The 21,696-nt window shown below is 36.2% G+C and overlaps 1 protein-coding gene across 1 annotated transcript in view; it reads right to left on the reverse strand.

Annotated features, from left to right (window-relative positions):
- Vps13b (vacuolar protein sorting 13 homolog B (yeast)) overlaps positions 1–21,696 on the reverse strand; it is a 548,051-nt gene that overhangs the window by 147,800 nt on the left and 378,555 nt on the right. The window contains exon 35 of the mRNA XM_013012393.1: positions 10,946–11,353. Coding sequence (XP_012867847.1) covers positions 10,946–11,353 — 408 coding nt within the window. The remainder of the gene's footprint in view (positions 1–10,945; positions 11,354–21,696) is intronic.

Genomic DNA, 21,696 nt, shown 5'->3' on the forward strand with positions numbered 1-21,696 from the left:
CTCAAGGCTAGCGCTCTACCACTTGAGCCACAGCGCCACTTCCGGCTTTTTTCTTTTTTCTTATGTGGTGCTGAGGAATTGAACCCAGGGCCTCATGCATACAAGGCAAGCACTCTACCACTGAGCCACCTTCCCAGCCCCCTTCTAACTTTTTATACGCAGAACTTTATGGATTCTTATCCAGTCCTCACGGGGACTAAAAGTTGGAACTTTCATCTAACTCCAGCCCTATATTTTGAACATAAGAAAACAGAAAAGTAACAAGAGACAAAAAGAGAAATTTTTAAAACACTAACATGGATATTCCTTATGAAAGGTTAAATATCTACCAAATTGGCCACTTATACTTGGCCCTTAACTAAGAACAAAGTATGTGTGTGCGTGTGTCTGTGTGTATGTTAGGTGTTTAAAAACATGATGCCAGAAAACAAAGACTACCAAAGGGTAACAGGATATGCTTTGTCTCTTTCTTTTCCACCATTCTATGCTGTTTTTACAGTTATGCCAGTTTATTCAAAGAATAAACTTGATTAAATCACCTGGCTATGATAAAAAAAATAGACCTGCACACCCAAATGCAAACTGAAACCTGTTACAGAGGGAAATAATGGTAAACATACTTAAAAATAGCAAAAAAAAGGGTCTTCTGCTATACCAATTGTATTAGTTGTTTACAAAGATGGAAAATGGGTATAAACTCAATGGTCAAAGCTAAATGAGGTCAGGCATTGTACATCTGATTGCAAGTGTAATCAAGACCTGACTGATTACAGTCATGGCTATGTAATCCTAGATGCTTGAAAGGCTGAGATCAGGGGGATGGTGGTACCAGGTCAGCCAGGATAAAAACTTTGTAAGAACCCATCTCATCAGACGTAGCTGGGTATGGAAGATATGTGTCTATAATCCAGGCTACAGTGGGAAGTATCATTTATGCTGAAGTCTAGGCTGTCTGGACAAAAAATGATGCTCACCTAATCCCCAAAATAAGTGGAAGTAAAAGGAATGTAGGTATGCCTAAAGTGGTAGAACATTTACCTAGAAAGCATGAAGCCCTAAAATCAATACTGCCACTGCCAACATCAACAAAAGGAAAGCAAAATGAGTTGCTAAGTCATTTACTGCAATGGCTTAGAAACAAGTCCTGATCTATACAATCCAGGCTTGTTTTCTTTTTAGTTTGTGCTGGTATGGGGCCTTGCACTAAAGGCCTCATGCTCTCACTTGGCATTTTACCTAAGGCTGGTGCTCTACTTCTTGAGTTACTCCTTCACTTTCAGCCTTTGATGCTTAATTGGAGATATGAGTCTCATGGACTTTTCTAGCTGGCTTCAAAGCATGATCCTCACATCTCAACTTCTTGAGTAGGCAAAAGCCACCAGCACCCTCTGTAAGCTAAGTTTGTAAAGACAGATATAATAGAAAGACAAATGGCCATGAGAAATTCACTCTATCTGACTAACACTGGGCAAATCACTTTAACACCTTCATACTTTACTCTAGGAGGCATTTAAAACTAGCTTAGAGGACTTCAACCCAAGGTACCTTGACACTTACAGAATCTTATATAGTAATGATGATCTATGAGATAATTATAGTACCTTAAAGAACCTACAAGGTCATAGAGCTGATTGTAACAGGGTTGGAGATGTATCAATGTTTTTTTTTTTTAAACTTACTATGGTGTTACACTGGTGTTGTTACCTGTTTTAGTCTCAAATGTAAGGTATTTATATGATAGTGTCTATGGGGAAAAGGGTAAAAAGGGCTCAGTGGTAGAGTGCTTGCCTCATATGCATGAGGCAGGCCCTGGGTTTGATTCCTCAGAACCACATAAACAGAAAAAGCTGGACGAGTGCTAGCCTTGAGCTGCATTGCTGAGGGACAACACCCAGGCCCAGAGGTCAAGCCCCATGACTGGCAAAAAAAAAAAAAAAAAGAGCTCTTGAAAAAAAGAAAATAAAGTCATAAAGATTTATGACTTCAGCATTCAAGTGATGTGATTCTGTTGAGAAATGGAGGGAAACAAGATATGAGGATTTGTATTAACTGAGAGTACTCAGTTTGTATCAAGCAATTTGTAAGGTACTCTGCATGATTATGTCATCTAGTCCCCAAGACAATACTGTGGATTATTCTTGCCTTCATTTGGGAGATAAGATATGGGAGTAGATTTTGCCCTAATTAGCTGGCCAATATGTTGCAGGGCTGTGATGCAGATTTTGCCAGCTTCCTTCAAGCACTACAGTGTTTTATACTTTTGCAGAATTGGAAGACCCTGTACAACTACTTAAATATAAAAAAAACTTGGTTATATAGTAAATAATTAAGAGGAAGAATGAGAAAAGACAAATATTTGGATCTTCACTGATGGAATCCTAAAATATTATATTGGTTTAATTCCTTAGAGATACAAGTCATTTCTTTACATAATTGGGGAAAGTTTTAGAAATTCAAAATGAATAATGATGGTAAAGTTTTTAAAAATGTTTGTTATATTTTCAATAAAACATATTTTGAGAAGTTAATGATGATGGTAAAAATGCATCACGACTGCACTTTTATTATATATTATTTAAAAAGCTACCACTATTAGTTAGGTCTTAGTAATTTCATTTTCCAATTAGTAACAGGGTTTTAAATAAATGCCTCTGCCCAGCTCAATTGTACAGCTTTGGCATGTCATGTCATCATAGCCATAGATCCAGAGGACCAGCTAGAGTATAAAAGAATGTCTGAGATGTGTTTTCAGCCACTCATTACAGCCAGGGTTGCTTTGCCAGACACCTTCCTATTATACAGCCTACTGGCAATATATGGATAACAGGGGAATCTACTGTGATCACAGGCAAACTAAATGCTGTCAGAAACTCAACAGAGGGGGCAAGATTTACTTCTAACCTTCTCTACTTCTATAGTCATAAGCTGGAGCTCTGAAAATTAATGTCCATTTCCTGGAGCACTAACCTCATAGACAACTAAGGAAAAAAAACCTGTAGGAATTAACTACTCAGGCAAGAACTTTTTCACAATATCACTTTTCTCAGTGAGACAACTTTATGTTAATCAATAGCATTGCTGTTGTTTCAAAGGCCCCCTTTTCTCCTGTCCAAAGAACACTGTTTAGGGCTGAGTAGGTGGCTCAGTGGTAGAGCGCTTGCCTTGCATTCATGCCCTGGGTTCGATTCCCCAGCACCACATAAGCAGAAAAAGCCAGAAGTGGCGCTATGGTTCAAGTGGTAGAGTGCTAGCCTTGAGCTGAAGGGCTAAGGGACAGTGCCCAGGCCCAGAGTTCAAGCCCCATAACTGACCAAAAAAGAAAAAAAAACTCATAAAGAACACTGTTTAGATACAAGAATATATGAAGCTCTTATTGGTTTGTCTTTTTCTGAATGAACTTAAACCTTGAGAAATGGCTCTTTATCATATCTTTGTTAGAGCTAGAATAAAGAAGCGCTGATCATTTCCCCTATCATACATAGGTTGATACACAGTGCTAATATTATAAGAAAACATTCTAAAATATATAACCTGAGGTTAGATTACATTAAGTCTGGAAATTGGTAACTAAAACTGAAAGCAAGAAAGAAACTAACAGAGACAAGATTCAAAGGTGAATTTTCATGGAACATTATAATAACTGCACTGGATTTCTCATTAGAAGGGAGCAGAATCTTACGAAGACTTCATATTCCCCAGGAGGACCATATTTATACAATTAAGAATTCTTTTTTTAAAAAAAGCTTTTCATTATTGCATGTGGACACATGTGGGCTGTGTAAAATACAGAGATGTGTAACACACGGTAAACAGAAAGTAATGATCTTAAACAGGCCAAATCCTTGAACTCGTCATTAATAAATGTCTCTCCTACATTCTGCTACCCCGGCTGCTGGGAGCCTGTTTTCTTCAAGTACTTCAAACACTGAAATCCAGGAACATTTATTATTTTAATCCATTACAGGCAGTGCTTGATTTAACTTTATTGGTTGTGGTGGTGGTAGTGGTTATAAGTGGGGGTACAGCAATGTTCTTTTACACATCATTTCAAAGGGGCTTAATTATATTTTATAGTTTGAGCCAGGAATTCTGCTTGTTTTTTGTCTAACAAGGTTCAAATGAAGTTCAGGTCAGTGATGAATCAGAAGAAAAAGTCAGAGATGGTTATCTATCTCTCTGATGTGAGCTCATCTCCCTCTAGAAAGACTGGGCAGGTACATCATGTTCTCTACACCCAGCTCAGAAGATTGCTCTGATAGCTCAAGTTTGTTGCTTGTTAGAAAGTTTTCATTTTTCATGTAGCCTTGAAATTAATACAGCAAGGCTGCAACCCAAAGGTTACCTTCTATATCTCTGGAGTTGCTATCCTAGTTTAAAAGCTTTCTGCTGGAATATAAAATAGCTATAGTAAAGCACTAGAACTAAAAATGTACCTAAACAACTATAATCACATAACGACATTATAAGAAATGGAAAAGCCCTCTACCACAGAAAAGTGAATATATATCACATAATAAAAGATGTAGTAGTCAGCTGTGGCAGCATTCAGGAGATGGAAGCACAAAAGTGAATCATGTTTGGGACCAGCCCGAGCTATGCAGTAAGAATCACTCTGTATAAACTATATGTACATATACTATATAATATATATTTTTATCTCCTATCCACTTTTTAGAACTTTCTATTTTGCTGTTTTTAATGTCTTGATAGTTCATCAGAATATAGAGAAAAATAATTACCAGAGGTGGAAAAAAAATCAGTAATCTACAGGTAACCTAAAGGAGTTACATGTCAGTTCATCAGTAGCAACTTTGAAAGTTGTTATAAAGTAATAGGAGGGAATCTAACCAGGATTAATAGTAGTACTCTGTCCTGGGATGAGGGGGTATTAGATTTCACAAATTCTAGGCCATCTGTTATGCCTGCCCACATTTTACTTTTGCAAAACCATAAACATACCTCTACCTCAGGGACTATAGAAAGGTATTAGAATTCTTCTGCTTTTCATTATCACAATATTCAGTAACTCATTTCATTGTCAAGATAATCCCTTTTTACTCTTTCTTTTGCGCTTGCCAGGTATGCCAAAATGACAAATAAAATCCCAGATGTTACAGATCCAATGAGATCTCTGCTTTTTTTTGAGGGTTAGGTTTAAGCTAGTTGGGACACAGTGTCAAAAGTGACAGGACTTTGATGCCCACACCCAATATTCATTAAGGTTTGTTAGTAATTTGTATAACTTTCTACAAGCAGTACTTCCACTTCAGTCCTTAGTGGCTGCTTAAAAGTTAAGTTTGTTCTCTGGCTTTTACTGTCAGAAATTCATTTCCAGTTGTTCAAGCACTAGAGAGATGCTATTTCTTCTAAAAAATTAACAAGCATCTTTGGGGTGTTGTAAATGGCATATTATTGCAACATATTATTTTAAGAAGTCATATCTAATTGAATGTTTTATTTCCCCCAAGGCTAATGTGCATCTCTGCAGCATCCAAAGGGTATGAGGATATCTTAAGGGATTTCCCTCAGGAAACATGTTAACTAGGAATGAAAAGCTAGAGCTCCATTTCGTATCAATTAGTGATCAGGTTTCACTTTTCAGTACATGAAAAGGAATTTTAGGTTCTTTATATTTTATTAGTCTTGAATTTGGTGCACATGAGAAGATGCATTTTATATACACAGAAAATAATGTGGCAGTGCTTTCTTTCTCTCATTTTGTTTATATACAAAGATAAGTACATCTGGATGACAGCAGCAGGGCAGTGAAAGTTACTTAAACACAGTTCTTGGGACTAAATAAAAGGAGCTCAACCTACTGCTTGGTGCCTGAGTGGAAAGTCCCTGATCACCTTATGAAGAGGAGGGTCCAACTTTTCTCAAAATGGCCCAGCATTTGAGAGTTTAGGCTCTTTTCCTTTGTGTCATTAACTTTTTCATATCCGAATTCCCTCTTCCCTGTTGAGGTGGAAGTTGCCAATGTAAGTATCCCAGAGGAAGAGCAAAGCAGCTTCAGCTCAGCCATTTCATACTCTTGTTTGCTGAAATATAAGGAGCTTTTCCTAACAGAACCATAATTTACTCTGATGAAGAGCTATTTAGTTCACTTCCTACCCTGCCTGTGGAAAGAGATGTGCCACAAACTCAGAATTTATAATTATATACTTAGGGTTTCTACACAATAATACTTCAAATTATACTCCCCTCCCCAAATTACATTGTGGATATCATTGATGGCTCATGCTTGTAATTCTACTCAGAAGGCAGAGATCTAAGAACCATGGTTCAAAGCCAGCCTGGGAACAAAAGTCCACAAGACTCATCTCTAAATGACCACCAAAATGCCAGAAGTGGAGCTGTGGCTCAAGTGGTAGAGCACTAACTTTGAGCAAAACATCTCAGGGATCATGCCTAGGTCTTGAGTTTAAGTCTCAGAACCAAATCATAAAAAAAGAGATTTGGTAGAATGAGATGATGGAGTTAATGGATAGAAAAAGAATATCATCTACTTTAAAGTATTTCAAAATATAAGACAATTTCTAGATGAGATTCATTTTGTTATTGAAAATTCACTCACAGGATTTAATGCAATACTATATATGTTAATTTAAGGATATGAGCATTACATCTACTAAAATCAGAACTTTAGGGCCATTTTACTCAGACACATGGGAAAACGTAAGTATTCTAGCAGAAATATGAGTTCAGTTATTGTAAGTCACTGCTACATAAGCATCGGCAGAGTGGAGTTAAAAAAAAAAGAATCAAGTCCCTTGAAATGTTCAGTGTAGGGTCGCAAAATAATACAGGAAGCTTAGAAGAACTGGAGGATTTTTTTTGTTCGTGGAAAACATTTAACTATTTCATTTTGTTCCACATTATGGAATCCGGTATTCTTTTAACAATTTCAGTAAATAATTTGTAAATATTTAGTTTAAAAAATTAATAAGTTGGGTGCTGTGACTCTTGCTTATAATCCTAGCTACTCAGAAGGCTAAGATCTGAGGATTTCAGTTTGATAGGCAGGAAAGTCCGTGAGACTCTTAGCTCCAATAAACTACCAAAAAGCTGGAAATAGAGTTGTGGCTCAGGTGGTAGTGTTAGCCTTGAGAAAAAGCAGCTCAGGAGCCCTACCCAGGCTGAGTTCAAGCCTCAGGACTGGCACATATATACAAAAATATTAGTTAATAAACATGAAAACATTTCAGATTATTTAAATGTATTGAAAACGTTTAGAGAAAAACATTAATGTTCTTGTTCATTACTTTGTTATTCCCTTTCTTACATTTCTTAAATTTCCATAAGCTTATGAAAGTTTAGATGATAAAAAATATAATCCTTAGGCAAGCTCACAGTATTTTTTTGTACCTCTGACAAGTGAGAGAACATGCCTGTAACACAGTCCCAGTGGAGTTTCTCTAAATATTACTTAGCACATAGGATTCCTCTAGCATTACAAATCTATTTCAGCCCCTAAATTAACATTCATCTGGAAAGGACCATTTTTCCCTGTTTATATAACATTGTCACATAAAGAGTGTTAAAAAAATATTTCACTAAAAATAGCTTGCGTAAGTTAGGGATTAGAGTAGTTTCTGCTGCTATAATTGTTCCTTTGTAGTTTTTTCCATGATGTTTTTTGCACAGTGTTTTTGAGTATGTTTATTAAAGTCAGCACATCAAAAAGGATCAAAGAGAAAGTGAGTGAGAACCAAAGAAACCCCAACTGTGTTGTCTCATTGGGGAGCTATGCAGATTTGAATAAACAAGTGCAAATTGTTGAGGTTTTAATGAAAATTTTTCTACAATTATTTTATCTTAAGTCATTCTATACAATAACATCTGTATAGCAGATGGCTATACTGTACCAAAGCAATGCTCCCTTTTCTTTCTCTGTTTAATAGTACATCTGAGATGACTACTTTTGTCACTGTGCTCAATTTGGTCCAGCAAATAATTTGAAAAGTGCAGCTGTTGCAGATGGCCACAATAGTTATATAAACTGTAAAATCAAAGACACAGTTAAGTATTTCTGTATTAGATTCAGCCTATAAAAATCTGACATTAACCGCATCGAGCTCAAAGACGTACTATAAAAATTTGGTTGAATGCAGAATGATGTTATTTGAAAACTACAAAAGGAAATATGACTACTGGTAAAAGGGTTTTGTGTATGTGGACTGGTGTTGGATATTTTAAAATCACTTATCAAAACTGTACCTATACCTGAATACATATACAACCGCCTATGTTTTATACAACCTGTAAAGTATGTAATTTTAAGATACTTAACTACATAATGAAAATTAATGTCTGAAGTTTACATTCATTTTTATTTAAAAATAGTTTAAAAGCTATGTAAGCCAGTACCAGTGGCTCAGACCTGTAATCCTAGCTACTCAGGAGGCTGAGGGTTTGAAGCCATCCTGGGCAGGAAAGCCTGAGACTTTTATCTCAAATTAACCACCACAAAACTGGAAGTGGAGCTGTGGCTCAAGTGATAAGAGTATTAACTTTGAACAAAAAAGCTCAGGGATTGTGCCCAGGCTTTGAGTTCAAGCCCCAGGACTAGCATACGCACACAGATGCATATGAACACAAAGCTACATAATAATCTCTTACCGTAATTGTCCTAGAAACCAGTGTTCAGTAATAACTAGAACTTGGTACAATCCTATTTGACTTAATTATGTAACTACTTTGCTAATTTTATCTTCTAAGATGTTTTGGGCATGCTGTCACATAAAGTGGAAATGTAGAAAAATATCTGGTATTTGTAATGGTCTCATAATGAAATTTTTCCTATTAAATGGCTGACTTCAATTTTTATTTAATGCAATACAAACTTTTTAGAATGTCTGCTGAATACTTCTTAGAAGGGTTATACCAAGTATGTCTTAGTCAAAGCTATAGTTTTTTATTTTTGTGTTTAACTAGACCTAAAACATAACTGTATAAGAAAAAAAAGGGCATGTAGTCTTTCTAGTATGAAGAAAAGTTACAAAAAACGAATAGAAGGAATCTAAAAAGTTTGTCTGGCTCAATGCCAGAGAAAGATTTTAAATTATATTTTAGATGAAAACATTTAGCAAGGGTAGTCACCAATAGAAGTTTATAAAATATGAGTAGAAAATAAATTTTAAAGTGACGAGGATAAAAGAAAAGGACTTTGAATATAGTTTGCTTAAGTTCTTCCACTTTGAGTTCTACTTAGGGCACTCTCTATGCTCTAATTAGGGTACAAGGAAAAGGCATAGAAGCCAGCTCAATGCTGCCTAAGCTGCAGTTTATTCCTGGATATTTAGTAGATTCGGCAGTGTATTTCTGCAGTGTATTTTGGTATTTAATGTTTTTCAGGTCCCAGGAACCTTATATTTTTCAGTTCAAACTTTAAAGACGATAAAAAACTACAGAGCTTTTTAGCTGGCTTGGTCACAAATATTTCTGGTGAGAAAGAAATAAATCATCTATGCTTGGCTTAAAATGAATACTTCTCAACTATAAAGCATTTTCTTTTATCTCTTAAACTACTGTACCCAAATTGACTTTATGAAATGAAATTATATAGACTCCAGCTGCCCCTTATTTACTTGTTGGTAAGCAACTAAACTGCACATAATTTTAGCGTTTTATCCCCTGCACTACCTCTTTTCCTTCATGTATTTCCCTGTACAAACTAAAGTGGAAAAGATGGTTTGCTTTTACCACTTTTATTTTTAGAGCAAAATTTCTGGCATTTTCCTGTCACTTTTACAGTAGCAGTTGCTATGATTGAAAACTTTTATTTATTTATTTTTAATTATTTATTTTTTGTCGGTTGTGGGGCTTGAAGTCTGGGCTTGGGCGCTATCCCTTAGCTCTTCAGCTCAAGGTGAGTGCTCTACCGCTTGAGCCACAGAGCCACTTCCTGATTGAAAACTTTTATTTGCCACCTGTGTTGCCCTTTTCTGCCCCATCCTCCCATTCCTTATGCCCACCCTTTCTGACAGTGTAAAAGAAGTGCCTAACAACTTATGAGTACCAGAAGAGAAAAATGTAGATGTCATTACCAGTTAGCTTCTAACCTTTCCACCCATCAATGACATTCAGTTGCAGCTGGCTAGGCCTCTTTTCTGGGCTAGGTACAGAAGCACAGTTTTTTTTCCTTGCCAGGTGTTACTAACTGATAAAATGCTTCAATGGCATTCTTGCAGAGTTGAACTTTGGCTTCTGTTACACTTGATATAGCATATCTGCCACCCCAGCAATTTTTCTTTTTTAAATAAATTGTTACCAGTTATTTAATGCAGTGTATCAGAATCACCTGTAGGGCTTACTGAAATACACACTGCTGGGCTCTATGCCCAGAGTCTGACTCTTTCAGCTGGGGTGGGGTATAAGAATACATATTACCAGTGAAGTCCCAGGTGAAACTGCTGTGGATACTGAGATCTCACTTTGAAAATTACTGTTCTAATGAGTCACAGAAACCTGAAACAAAAGTGTAGTTGTGGCTCAAGTGGTAAAGCGTTCACCTTGAGCTTAAGAGCTCAGGGACTGCATCCAGGCTGAGTCCAAGCCCCATGACTGACAAAAAACAAACAAACAAAAGCCCTGAATCACCTTTGTTCCACAATAGCCCCTTGAGATAAAAAGAAGTTAGGAACTGAAAGTTATCAAGACGCTGGTAGGAATATGCCTCAAGGGGTGGATAGAAGCATTTTAGAAGGGCACTGAAAAAACAGGCTCAAAGGACTTGTTACAAAACTATCTGTGCCATAAATAAGGTCACAAACCAGAAACACCCCCATCTCTAATGGCTTTTAAAACCTTTCATTTCTCTTTAACATAAATCTTCAAAATAATACATTTTTCAGATGTTTAGCAACATCTGAAAAATAAATATTGCTTTGTCTTTCTCCTCTATCCTCAGCCCTACCCCTTCCCTTCCTTATCTGTAACTTACCAGGCGCTTTTTGCGCTGCTCTGACATTAAGGCTTCCACTGAGGTTGGATAGGGATGCTAACAGACATGGTTTATCAGCATGGGGGACAGTTTCCATAGAGACCACAATCTGAGTAGTGTGGACAGAAATTTTTTGAAAGCAGGAAATAGTATTCCACATGTTTTCTTGAAATGAAATCTTCTCTATTCCATAACCATGAATTTTAGGTGTAGACAATTTTCCACGGTAACATTTGGATACTGGATGCTCCTCTTTGTTCAATGTAGTATCTGACACAATTGAGGTTTCTTCACTAGGTGCAAAGCTGTGTGCATTTCTTATCTTCTTCAAAAACTGATTTATCTGATCCAATTTGGTAAAACTTAGGTTTGCTTTCAAAGGCTTTGATATATCCAAGTTGATGTCAGCTATAAAAACAAAAAAGGCAGGAAAATTACCCGAGTGTTCTTTTAAGATATGCATTCTGATGCCAGAATGTTGTATTTCTTTTACTAACTATTCTTTCCATGTAGTTACTTGAAGAAACGTTCTCTTTGGATCCATCAGGCTACATTATTGCTATTCACTGTGATTGTTCCTAATACATGGAGGGCTGCACACAGATATCAAGGCCATCATTTCCACTTTTGCTTCTGCCCTCACACCTTAGGCAAAATGAAGCAGACATTACAGTTTTTACTGTTACTTACCCAAAACTGGCATTCTCTCCAATGGGGGAGGGGGGAAAGGACTTCTATTACTGGATAGAACAATTTTTGAAAAAAATACAGGTATTCATTAACCTTGATCCATCTGACTGAAGTATACTCCCTTATTATTCTCTAGTCAAGTTTATGCACAGAATGTTTGCTTCTACCTTGTGACCTGCTGCTAACCTCCTTTGTCAACTTTTGCCTTCATTCTGCATTGACAGAGTAGAAACATCTCATTCAATTTAACAGAAAATTATTAAAACCTACAGTTTTATTTTTAATGTGTCATGTATCAGAGGTTGTTATTATTGTTCTTTAAACTGACATTATTTCTGTTTTAATTTTTATATTTCATTTTATGTCATCATTTTGTAAACGTTACCTATAAGATATTAGACTACAAGTGTCATAAAGGCTAGGCATGTCATACATTTTTATAACTAGTACCTAGAACACAGAGTGTATCCCATACCTACATGTCCAATAAAAGTTGGTGCTTAATATAACCTAACAAATATTCATTTCATTGGAGATAAAAGACTTATGGACTTTTTGGATAAGGTTGGCTTTGAACCTCTATCCTCAGACCTAAGCCTCCTGAGTAGCTAGGATTACAAGCCTGAGACACAGCACCATTAGTTCCCTGCAACTAAACATATATTTAATACTGAAAAAGGAAAAATGAATACAAAGTCTGTCGACCTTTCTGCTGAACTCCTATGGAATTATGAAATCCATTCATCCAAAACAATCCATTAACTCCTTTTATATATTCTGTTTCTCCCTCTCTTAGTTAATGGTTCTTTTATGGACCACATGCTCATGTTAGCAATCTGACTTTGACTCACTGAATTACCTTTTTCCCTGTCCAATACAAACATGAATATGTTTTGTCAATTTTACGTCCATGAATCCCATTTCCTTTTCTCCTATATTCCAGCCACTCCTTGTTTTCTCCTCTTCTAAGTTTTGGATATTGTTCAGCTATTACAAGGTCTTGTATTTATCTGCAGCCATTGCCTACCTCATCAGAACCTACTTCCCCCAACCAATTTATATGATACCACCAAGTTTGCTCATGTACTTAATGAACTCTTTCTGTGTCTAACTTCTAATCCTCAAGATATTACATTCTCTGTAAGAAATTAGTTCACATGTATCCTATTTAAATGATTTGTTTTCCCCCTTCCCTCCACTGAGATGTACAAGTTGTTATGTCGAAAATGAACTTTACAACTTTGGTGGGGGGGAGGGGGAGGTCGAGAGGATTGGGGGGCGGGGGGAGGATGGGAAGGGGAAACAAAGAAGGAGGCTACAATGCTTATAGGAAATGTACTCATTATCTTGCCCATGTAATTGTAAATCCTCTGTACAGTATTTTCACAATTAAAAAAAAAAGAAATTAGCTCACAGGTTAGTCTCTCCTTGGGGGCTGGAAAGTGGAAAATCAGAGTTGAAATACAAGGCAATATTGTAATACTAGGTATTCCTTTCTAAAATATCAGGTCTACCAAGAACTGGAATCGCGTGCCAGAGTAAGAAAGTCCACAAATTAAAAGTTCTAGCCTTGAGCACAAAAGCTGAGAGTGCTAAGGCCCTGAGTTCAAGCTCTAATGCTAATACACACACACATATATTCTTTGCTGGTATATAAATGACACTAAAATGTATAATCACTGTCACATCTGACATCAATAATTTTGCAAGGCTACTAAACATTAAATAATTATTACATGTTATATATTTATTATATGTTTATATATATATATATATATATATATATAATTTGCTGGGAATTTTTGGTCATACTGGTGACACACTTTTTGGTCACACTTAAGCCAAATCTCTACTTCCAGATTACTGTTGCTTAATTGGAGATGAGAGTCTTTTGTTCTTAAGCCTTAACTCCCACACCTCAGCCTACTGATTAGCTAGGATTATATCTGTGAGCCACTGGTACCCAATTTGTACTGACACTTTTAGTACCCAGTATCAATAGACTTTCCATCCTTGAACTAGCTAGGCACTCTTTTTTTTTAGTAAAAAAAATCAGAGCTTTAGCTACTTAGGAGGCTGAGATCTGAGGATTGCGGTTCAAAGCCAGCCCGTGCAGGGAAAGTCTGTGAGACTCTTACCTCCAATAAACCCCCAGAAAACCAAAGTGGTGCTGTGGCTCAAACAGTAGAACACTCACCTTGAGCTGAAGAGCTGAGGGACAGCGCCCAAGCCCAGAGTTCAAGCACCATGACCGACCCACCCCCCCAAAAAAAATTAGACCTTTTATTTGAATATTTTTCAGTCTCATAGTACAGGAAATTATTCTTAGAAACAACAAAAAAAAGTGCAACAAAAGTTTGCCCTCCCCTTTTTGTGCCAGTCATGGGGCTTGAACTCAGGGCTTGGGGACTTGAACTCAGGGGCTGGCTCTGTCCCTGAGCTTTCTAGCTTAAGGTTAGCACTCTACCACTTGAGCAGCACCTCCATTTCTGGCTTTTTGGTGGTTAATTGGAGGTAAGAGTTGAGGACTGTCCTTCTTAGGCTGGCTTTGTTTCTTGAGCCTCAGAACTCAGCTTCCTGAATAGGTAGCATCACTGGTAGGAACCACCAGTGCCTGGCTAAGTTTGGCATTTTTAAACACAGAAAATAAAAATCGGGCAGTTTACATTTTTGGACCATCATAGTTTAACAAGTTGATGAAACACAGTAACTGTCATTAAAATAAAAATATTTAAAAAATAGACTATGATTTTTTTCCATAGACACAATGAAAATTATATAGAATAATGCTTTACAACAACTAAAAACACACTGGAAAAAAACTCAAGCATCAATTATTAATGTGGGTTTCATTCCAATTATTGTCAGACTCTTTTTTTTTTTATTCTTTTTTTTTTTCTTCTTTATTTATTTTTTTAATTTTATTTTATTTTATTTGTGAACAAACTGTACAGAGGGGTTACAATTGCATGGGCAGGATAATGCGTACATTTCTTACCAAGCATTGCAGCCTCCTCCTTTGTTTACCCTTCCCATCCCTTCCCAGCCTCCCCCCTCCCCCCCATCCCAATCCTCTCCTTCCCCCCCCCCCCCCAACCCCTTCCATTCCCCCCCCCCCCCCCCATTGTCAGACTCTTGTATATAAGAGTTTTATTTTTTCCAAGTTTTTCCATTTCCTAACGGGGCAATGTCATTCTTTCTGATGGAGGCATAGAATTCCATTGTGTATATATACCACATTTTCTTGATCCATTCATCTACTGAGGGGCATCTGGGTTGGTTCCATGGTAAATAATGCTGCAATAAACATAGTTGTGCTGGTAGCTTTAGTATGGTCTTGTTTTTGATCATTTGGGTAAATGCCCAAAAGTGGGATTACAGGTCATAGGAGAGCTCTAAGTGGAGTCTTGAGGAACCTTCATACTACTTTCCAAAGTGGTTGAACAAGTTTACACGCCCACCAACAATGCAGTAGAGTTCCCTTCTGGCCACATCCCCTCCAGTATCTGTTATGTGAAGTAAGCCAGGCCCAAAGAAATATAGTTCCCATGGTTTCCCGTATTTTTAATAACTAGTATATGGCTGGGACAAGCAGAAAAGGTCCAGATAAGGTGACATTAAGCGAAATGAACCCAAAGATGAGGACCCAAGTGTTTTTTTTTTTCCTTTCTTGCTATTGTTTCTAACTTATTTATAAGGTACCATGTGATTTTTTGTTGCTTTGTAAGTCCCTCCCCCACGGTATAACCCCTGTTTTCACTGTATTTGATGTTGCTATAATTTGGAAAGGGGAAGGGAAAAATAAAATGTTTAAATAGGGATACAGGTTGACCCACTGCAACAATGAGATCTATAAGACACTGTGTTGAAAAATGAACTTTACAATTGAGGCGGGGCAGGGGGAGGGGAGTGTAGTTGAGGAGGTGGGAGGGAAGGGATGGTAGGGAAAAAAACAAAGGAGGAGGCAACAATGCTTGATAAGAAATGTACACATTACCTTTCTCATGTAATCCCTCTGTACAGTATTTTCACAATAAAAAACTTACTAAAAAAGAGTTTTAATGGTTTATAAGTCCTCAATGAATTTAATAAATGGACTATTTTCAAAGTTCAGATTTTAGAAATATGCAGTAATTGAGACTCTCCCAGTTGAGTCATATTTTCTGCCACATCTAATTTCTTACCATCCCTGGAACATATTCTGTATCTTTAAGTTACCAAGTAAACCCATGACTGTCAATTGTTAGATTCTAATTACCCTTCAAAACTTTATAAACAGCTACCAGGAAACAGAAAGATGGAACAACTATTGAGTTAAAAGGAGATTAGACAAACACAAATTATAGTTATTTTTATGCTTCCATCACCCTAGAAGGTGACTTAAAAGTGAAAAGAAAAGAATCATTTTGCAATAATGAAATCAGAGAGGGAACTTAAACCCCAGAGGTGATTCCCCTAAGTTTATGTTAATATACACCTTGTGGGGGACCAAACATCAGTTGGAAAACTTTCTTGAAAACTGTTCCAGCTATTTTCTTATTTAAAATGTTCCGACTTTATTTGACCCATTAGTCATCATATTACTTACATTATGATGTATTATGAAATCTTTTACCAAAAACCCAATGGGTTCAATATGGCTTAAACTCAAATCATAACTTATGAAAGAAAACTTTTTGTTAACTGTTTCTTCCTTTGGAAGTTTGTTTTCAAAAGACATTTTTTAAAAAAGGCCAGGAAGGCCTACTAGGAAAATATTCAGTGTTTACATGCATAGCTATGTATAGACACAAAAATGGTAGGATTTTCATTCCCTACCTTAGAGAGGTAAATGCAAAGAGAACAAATCTACAAGTGAATTTGATTTTCCAGATTATAATAACTTCAATAAAAATTTTTGTCCTAAGGTCATAATCCATTTTTCTCTTTGGAATTCAGACTTTTGTTACAGTATCCAAGGAAAGGTATTCATGACAAAGAACAATGAAGAATGAGTATTCTTGGGTGTAAGGAGGAAAACCTATAAAGCTGCCAAAGCAATGAGATTGGCATGTTTGGGGGGAAGACATGGCATGTTAAGACATCAGTAGTGACAGATGAGTGCCTTAATTAAGGTATACCAAGGGGAACCACATATGTTCTGTCTGATGTGCTGTGAGGAACTGGACACATACTATTTCATATACTGTGAGGATGCACTGTCTATATGCTGTGCCATGACGAGGAACTGGATACAGGCTATCCATAAACTGTGAGAAGAAACTGGATACATGGGTCCCATACACTGTAAGGAAGAAGCGGGTATGTCCTGTGTGCTGTGAGGAAGGATTACATGCATGGTGCTAGGGGGCAATTCAATGATATGGATAGACCAACACAAGCTTTGACCTGCCAGTAGAAATTCACAATGCTTTTTAATGAGACCTGGAATTACCACTACTAGCAAAATCACTCAATACACATCTGATCAAATACTTACTTTGTAACATTGTTTTTCCAAAAGTATATGTTATAATTATAGAATTGTATTACTTTTTATATGAATATATTTCAATATTTCAATTTCTAGTTCACTAGACTCCCAAATGAGGTCTCTATTCTGGGTAATGACTCTATGAGACCAAATAAAATCCCATGTCCAATACTTTTGGCAGATTTTAAAAACTGTATTCTTTAAAACTCTTTTCTTTTCTGGTACTGGAAATTGTACTTTGCTAGGCAAGATATAGCCGCTGAGCTATATCTTGGCCAAGTGGCAGATTTTTGGTGCCTATGGCTTTTGTTTTGCTATTTCAATGGTGAAATATATTCATACTTGGAGACAATGGATATAATTTTGGTAAGGGCCAAATATTGTTTTGAGAAGGTTAGTGAAAAATGGTCTTAAAAAAGTGAAGAGATAAACGTCAACAGATTAAACAGAAATGAAAAAATATCACTGAAGGAAATGGTATTTAGGCTAAGGAATTTAATAACAGCTTAGATTTAAGAGTGGACAGAGAAAAGGGAAGAAAGAATTCCAGACTTAAGAAGTAACCAGAGTAAATATGCAGAGAAGCCAAATTACAGAGGCTCTCATTACCACCAATAAGCAAACTGAGCATTATTAAAAATATAATTAGTTTTAAATAATACTAAACAACATCAATTAACTGGCCACTATTAGGATATACTAGAAAACTATGCCATTTTTGAAAGCATGTAAATAAAGGGAAATAAGCCTTTATCATCGTTTTGGGTGTAAAATCTTCAATGAATTTGGGCATTGAGTGTCAATAGCTGATAAGACCATAAAAAGAGCATTACATGCTCAGATACTACGTGCCTCCTGATGGAACACAAAACTTCTTAGAAAACAGCTTTGCTCTAAAAAGAAAAAAACAAAACAAAACAAAAAAACTTGAATGGGATTAAGCCAAAAACCAATCTATTTGTTGCAAATATTGAGAGCAAGGCACCAAGAAAAGTGTTTTCTTGAGGAATGGAGGGAAATGGGTGGTCACGATTCATGAGTTAAGCAGAAGAGTCTAATATTGCAGGATCATGGGGATACAGTTATTAAGAAAAAAAAAGAATCTAGTTAGGGCTATCAGTAAACAGAATGAGGAAGCAATGAAGGCATACATCATCTACACCAGGGAGGTAGTAACTATATGGAGGACTTCTTCAAAGGCAAAACTGAAAGGACTGAATACAAGGGAGAATTAATCAGAGATGCTGTTATAGAATACGGCTGCTATCACTAACAGTTTTAAAGTCTGAACACTGGGCTGAAAGCTAGCTCAATGGCAGAACACACGGGTGGCATGCACAAAGCTCTGAGTTCAATTCTCAGAACTAAAAAGGAAAAGAAGTGAGCATTATAGGAAGAGAATGAATGAACAAGATGAAAGAAAAAAATGGTCTAATTTAAGGAAACTGACATAGAGAGTAAGTCAAAACTATAGCTAGACATTTGGAAATTGTTAGCATAAAAGAGATGGCTGAGGCTACAGAACAGAGATAAGACTAGAAGGCTCCCTACTGTGCCCTTGGGAAGGGCAGGGTTAGAGTATTAGGGGAAAAAGAGCAGCATGCAAAAGCAGAAGTTTGGAGAAGCCAGTTAATATTCTTTTTTTATTTCACCTTAACCGATTCCATATTCCTAGAAAGGTATCCCCCTACTCATTCTCATTCTTTTCTGTAGAGGAAAGAATTCTATCAGAATTTGGCTCTATGAAGAAGTAAAATGTCTAAGTAACTACTGCTCAACAAGGTACACTAGTGCTGACCCTTTTTACCTCGCCACTCTGACTAGCTGCTATGATGTTTGGCTTTCTATTAAGACAAGTAACAGAGAAGTATTGTCCCCTGGAGGTATCATTGTTTGCTATACCATTAAAGAAGATTTAAGCCCCTTCATTTTATAGTGTAAGTAATTAATACAGCTTACTGATTCAGAGAGAAAAGTTGGGTGTTAGAATAAGGCTGTTTTCTGAATGGAGTTTATTTTAAAAAAATCAATGTGCTAAATATCATCCTTTTTTCTTTCATTTCTTCCTGTAAGACAAGTTAGGGTTGAAAAACCCAAGCTGAAATAACAAAAGCTTTCTTGTATTTTAAATACTTTGTCCATTTCAACATCAAATTTACTGTTTCATTTGGATACACCACTGAGAAAATAAACTATGATAATACAATGCTGACAGGCAAGTGAAACCCATAAATCTTAGGAATAAGATGTAACATTGATCAAGAGGCACTGTATTAATAGACTGCTTTGGTGAATGACAACTAGTTAAAGATAATAAAAATTTAAAAAACTTAGAAAGTGTAAAAGTCAAGGTTCTTACAGTTTTATTAACTAGTTTTTAAATGTAGATGATAACAGACTGGTAAGGCTGAAAAACTGGATTAACATAGAGGCAGGTCTCAAGTATGGCCTAATTTTCTTTTAAAAAGGTAAAAAAGTATCAGGTCAATGTTAACAGAAATAATTTTAATTTAGCTTAAGATCTTTTCTTTCATTTTGAATCTTCTTGCCTTTAAGGAAGTGGTGCTGTGGCTAAAATGATAGCATGTTATCCTTCAGCAAAAAAGCTCAGGTCCAGCGCCAGGCCCTGAGTTCAAGCTCCACGACTGGTGGGAGGGTGGGGAGAGAGGGGGAGGAATTTTGGGCTGGGAATGTGGCTTAGCAGTAGAGTGCTTGCCTAGCATGCATGAAGCCCTGGGTTTGATTCCTCAGTACCACATAAACAAAAGCAAGAGCAGCTCAGGGACAATGTCCAGGCACTGTGTTCAAGCTCAGACTGGCAAAAATAAAATAAAATAAAAATAAAAAATAAAAATATTAACTAGACATTGATGACTACAACAATCCAATGGTTTATATATCCAATCCTAGGATCATATAATACTAGCTTTTTAGGAGGCTGAGATTGTTGAAATCTTTGTTCTAAGACTAGCCTGGGCAGAACAAAGTTCAAGAGACTTCCTGTTCTCAGTGAGAGCTGAAAACAGAAAACCTAACAGGTGGATTTACACAGGCACACACCTGGGCAGGAAGCAAGACTCTATCTCAAAATAATAAGCAAAAATCAGGACCGAAGGTGTGGCTTAGCAATGAATGCATGGTTGGCAAGTATGAGGGCCTGACTTCAAATCCCAGTACCACCATTAAAAATACAAAACAACAACAACAAAAAATCCTCTTTATTTTCCTTCTCTGGAAAATGTTAAAGTCTACTTGGGTTAATTTTCTCAGTTATTTTAATTCCCTTGAATTAATCACCTTTAAAATACATCTAAATTACTTCCAACTAAGTTAAAATTTAATAATAATAAGACTTTATCAAGGCAAACATTTAAAATTATATATATGGTATAAACAACTTAAAATTCATACCTTATATCCATATACACAACTAAATGGCATTATTGTAACTAAGAAATCTTTTAGTATTGTATAGCCTATTTTCATTCAAATCAAAGAGGCTTGTAGAATGCCAATAATTTTGGACTGGAGTTAAAATCATTGTAATACACCAAACAGTAAGTTAACATTAAATATTAAAAATGTTCAAAATGGAAATATAACCAATTAAATTTAAATCGATTATTAAAACTAAAATGAAATAAAACCAGAAATGAACCAGTCCAAAGTTAAAATAAATTTAGGACAATAAAAAAACTATATGGTGAATAATTTAAACAAGATGGGACTAAAGTCATTTTAAATTTATGAGAAAAGAACATCAGTGGATATGTATTTCAACTACAGACACTATGTACTTTAAAATAAATGTAGAACTGCATTTGTAACTGTTGGGATAAGCATGTTATTTAAATTATATAATCAGTGAAGTATCGAAATCAATAATTTATAATAAACCAGAAATGACTTGGGAATCTTATCCTAACTTAATACTTTTTTTCATTGTGGTCATTTAAATGTCATCTCATGGCTAAGATGAAATAGTTCAACTTTTCTGTCCATAAGGACAATGAAAAAACAAAAGATCGGGGAATAAAAATGTTTTTGCAAATGACCCTCAGTTAATTAGAAAAATCTGTACCCTTACCAGTTCTTATCTGTCAGCTCTCATTAAAAAAAAAAAATCATTTCAAAGAAAGCCTACAGTTAACAAAACTTTAAACTGGGATCAAGTGAGCGTATTCCTACATTTCTATATGATGTCATACCAAACATTTCACAGCTGAACCTGAATTTACAAGAAGTATGAATGAGTTTTCAATAGAAGAGGTATCTGATCTAATTTTTTTCTCTGTAGGCTAACTGTGCTGGGAACAGGTGGCCCTGCTTTCAATTATGGAGGGTCTAGCATGCCAGTGTGAGGCCTGGATTAGTTCACCTTCTCACGGGGAATTTTCCTCGGTTGGGAATGGATTTATTATGGCTTCACACATGGAATAGAGCTCATGTCAGCTGAGGGCAGTGACACATCATATGATTCAAATTAACCTGCTGCGGACTGTTCCGCAGGGCTTAAATTGTGTATTAAAATGACGACATTTTAAAAACAGCTTGAAAGAAACCAGGATTGCTGAACTGCAATGGTTCC

Source organism: Dipodomys ordii, unplaced genomic scaffold, assembly GCF_000151885.1.
Source record: "Dipodomys ordii isolate 6190 unplaced genomic scaffold, Dord_2.0 Scaffold17, whole genome shotgun sequence".
NCBI lineage: Eukaryota > Metazoa > Chordata > Mammalia > Rodentia > Heteromyidae > Dipodomys > Dipodomys ordii.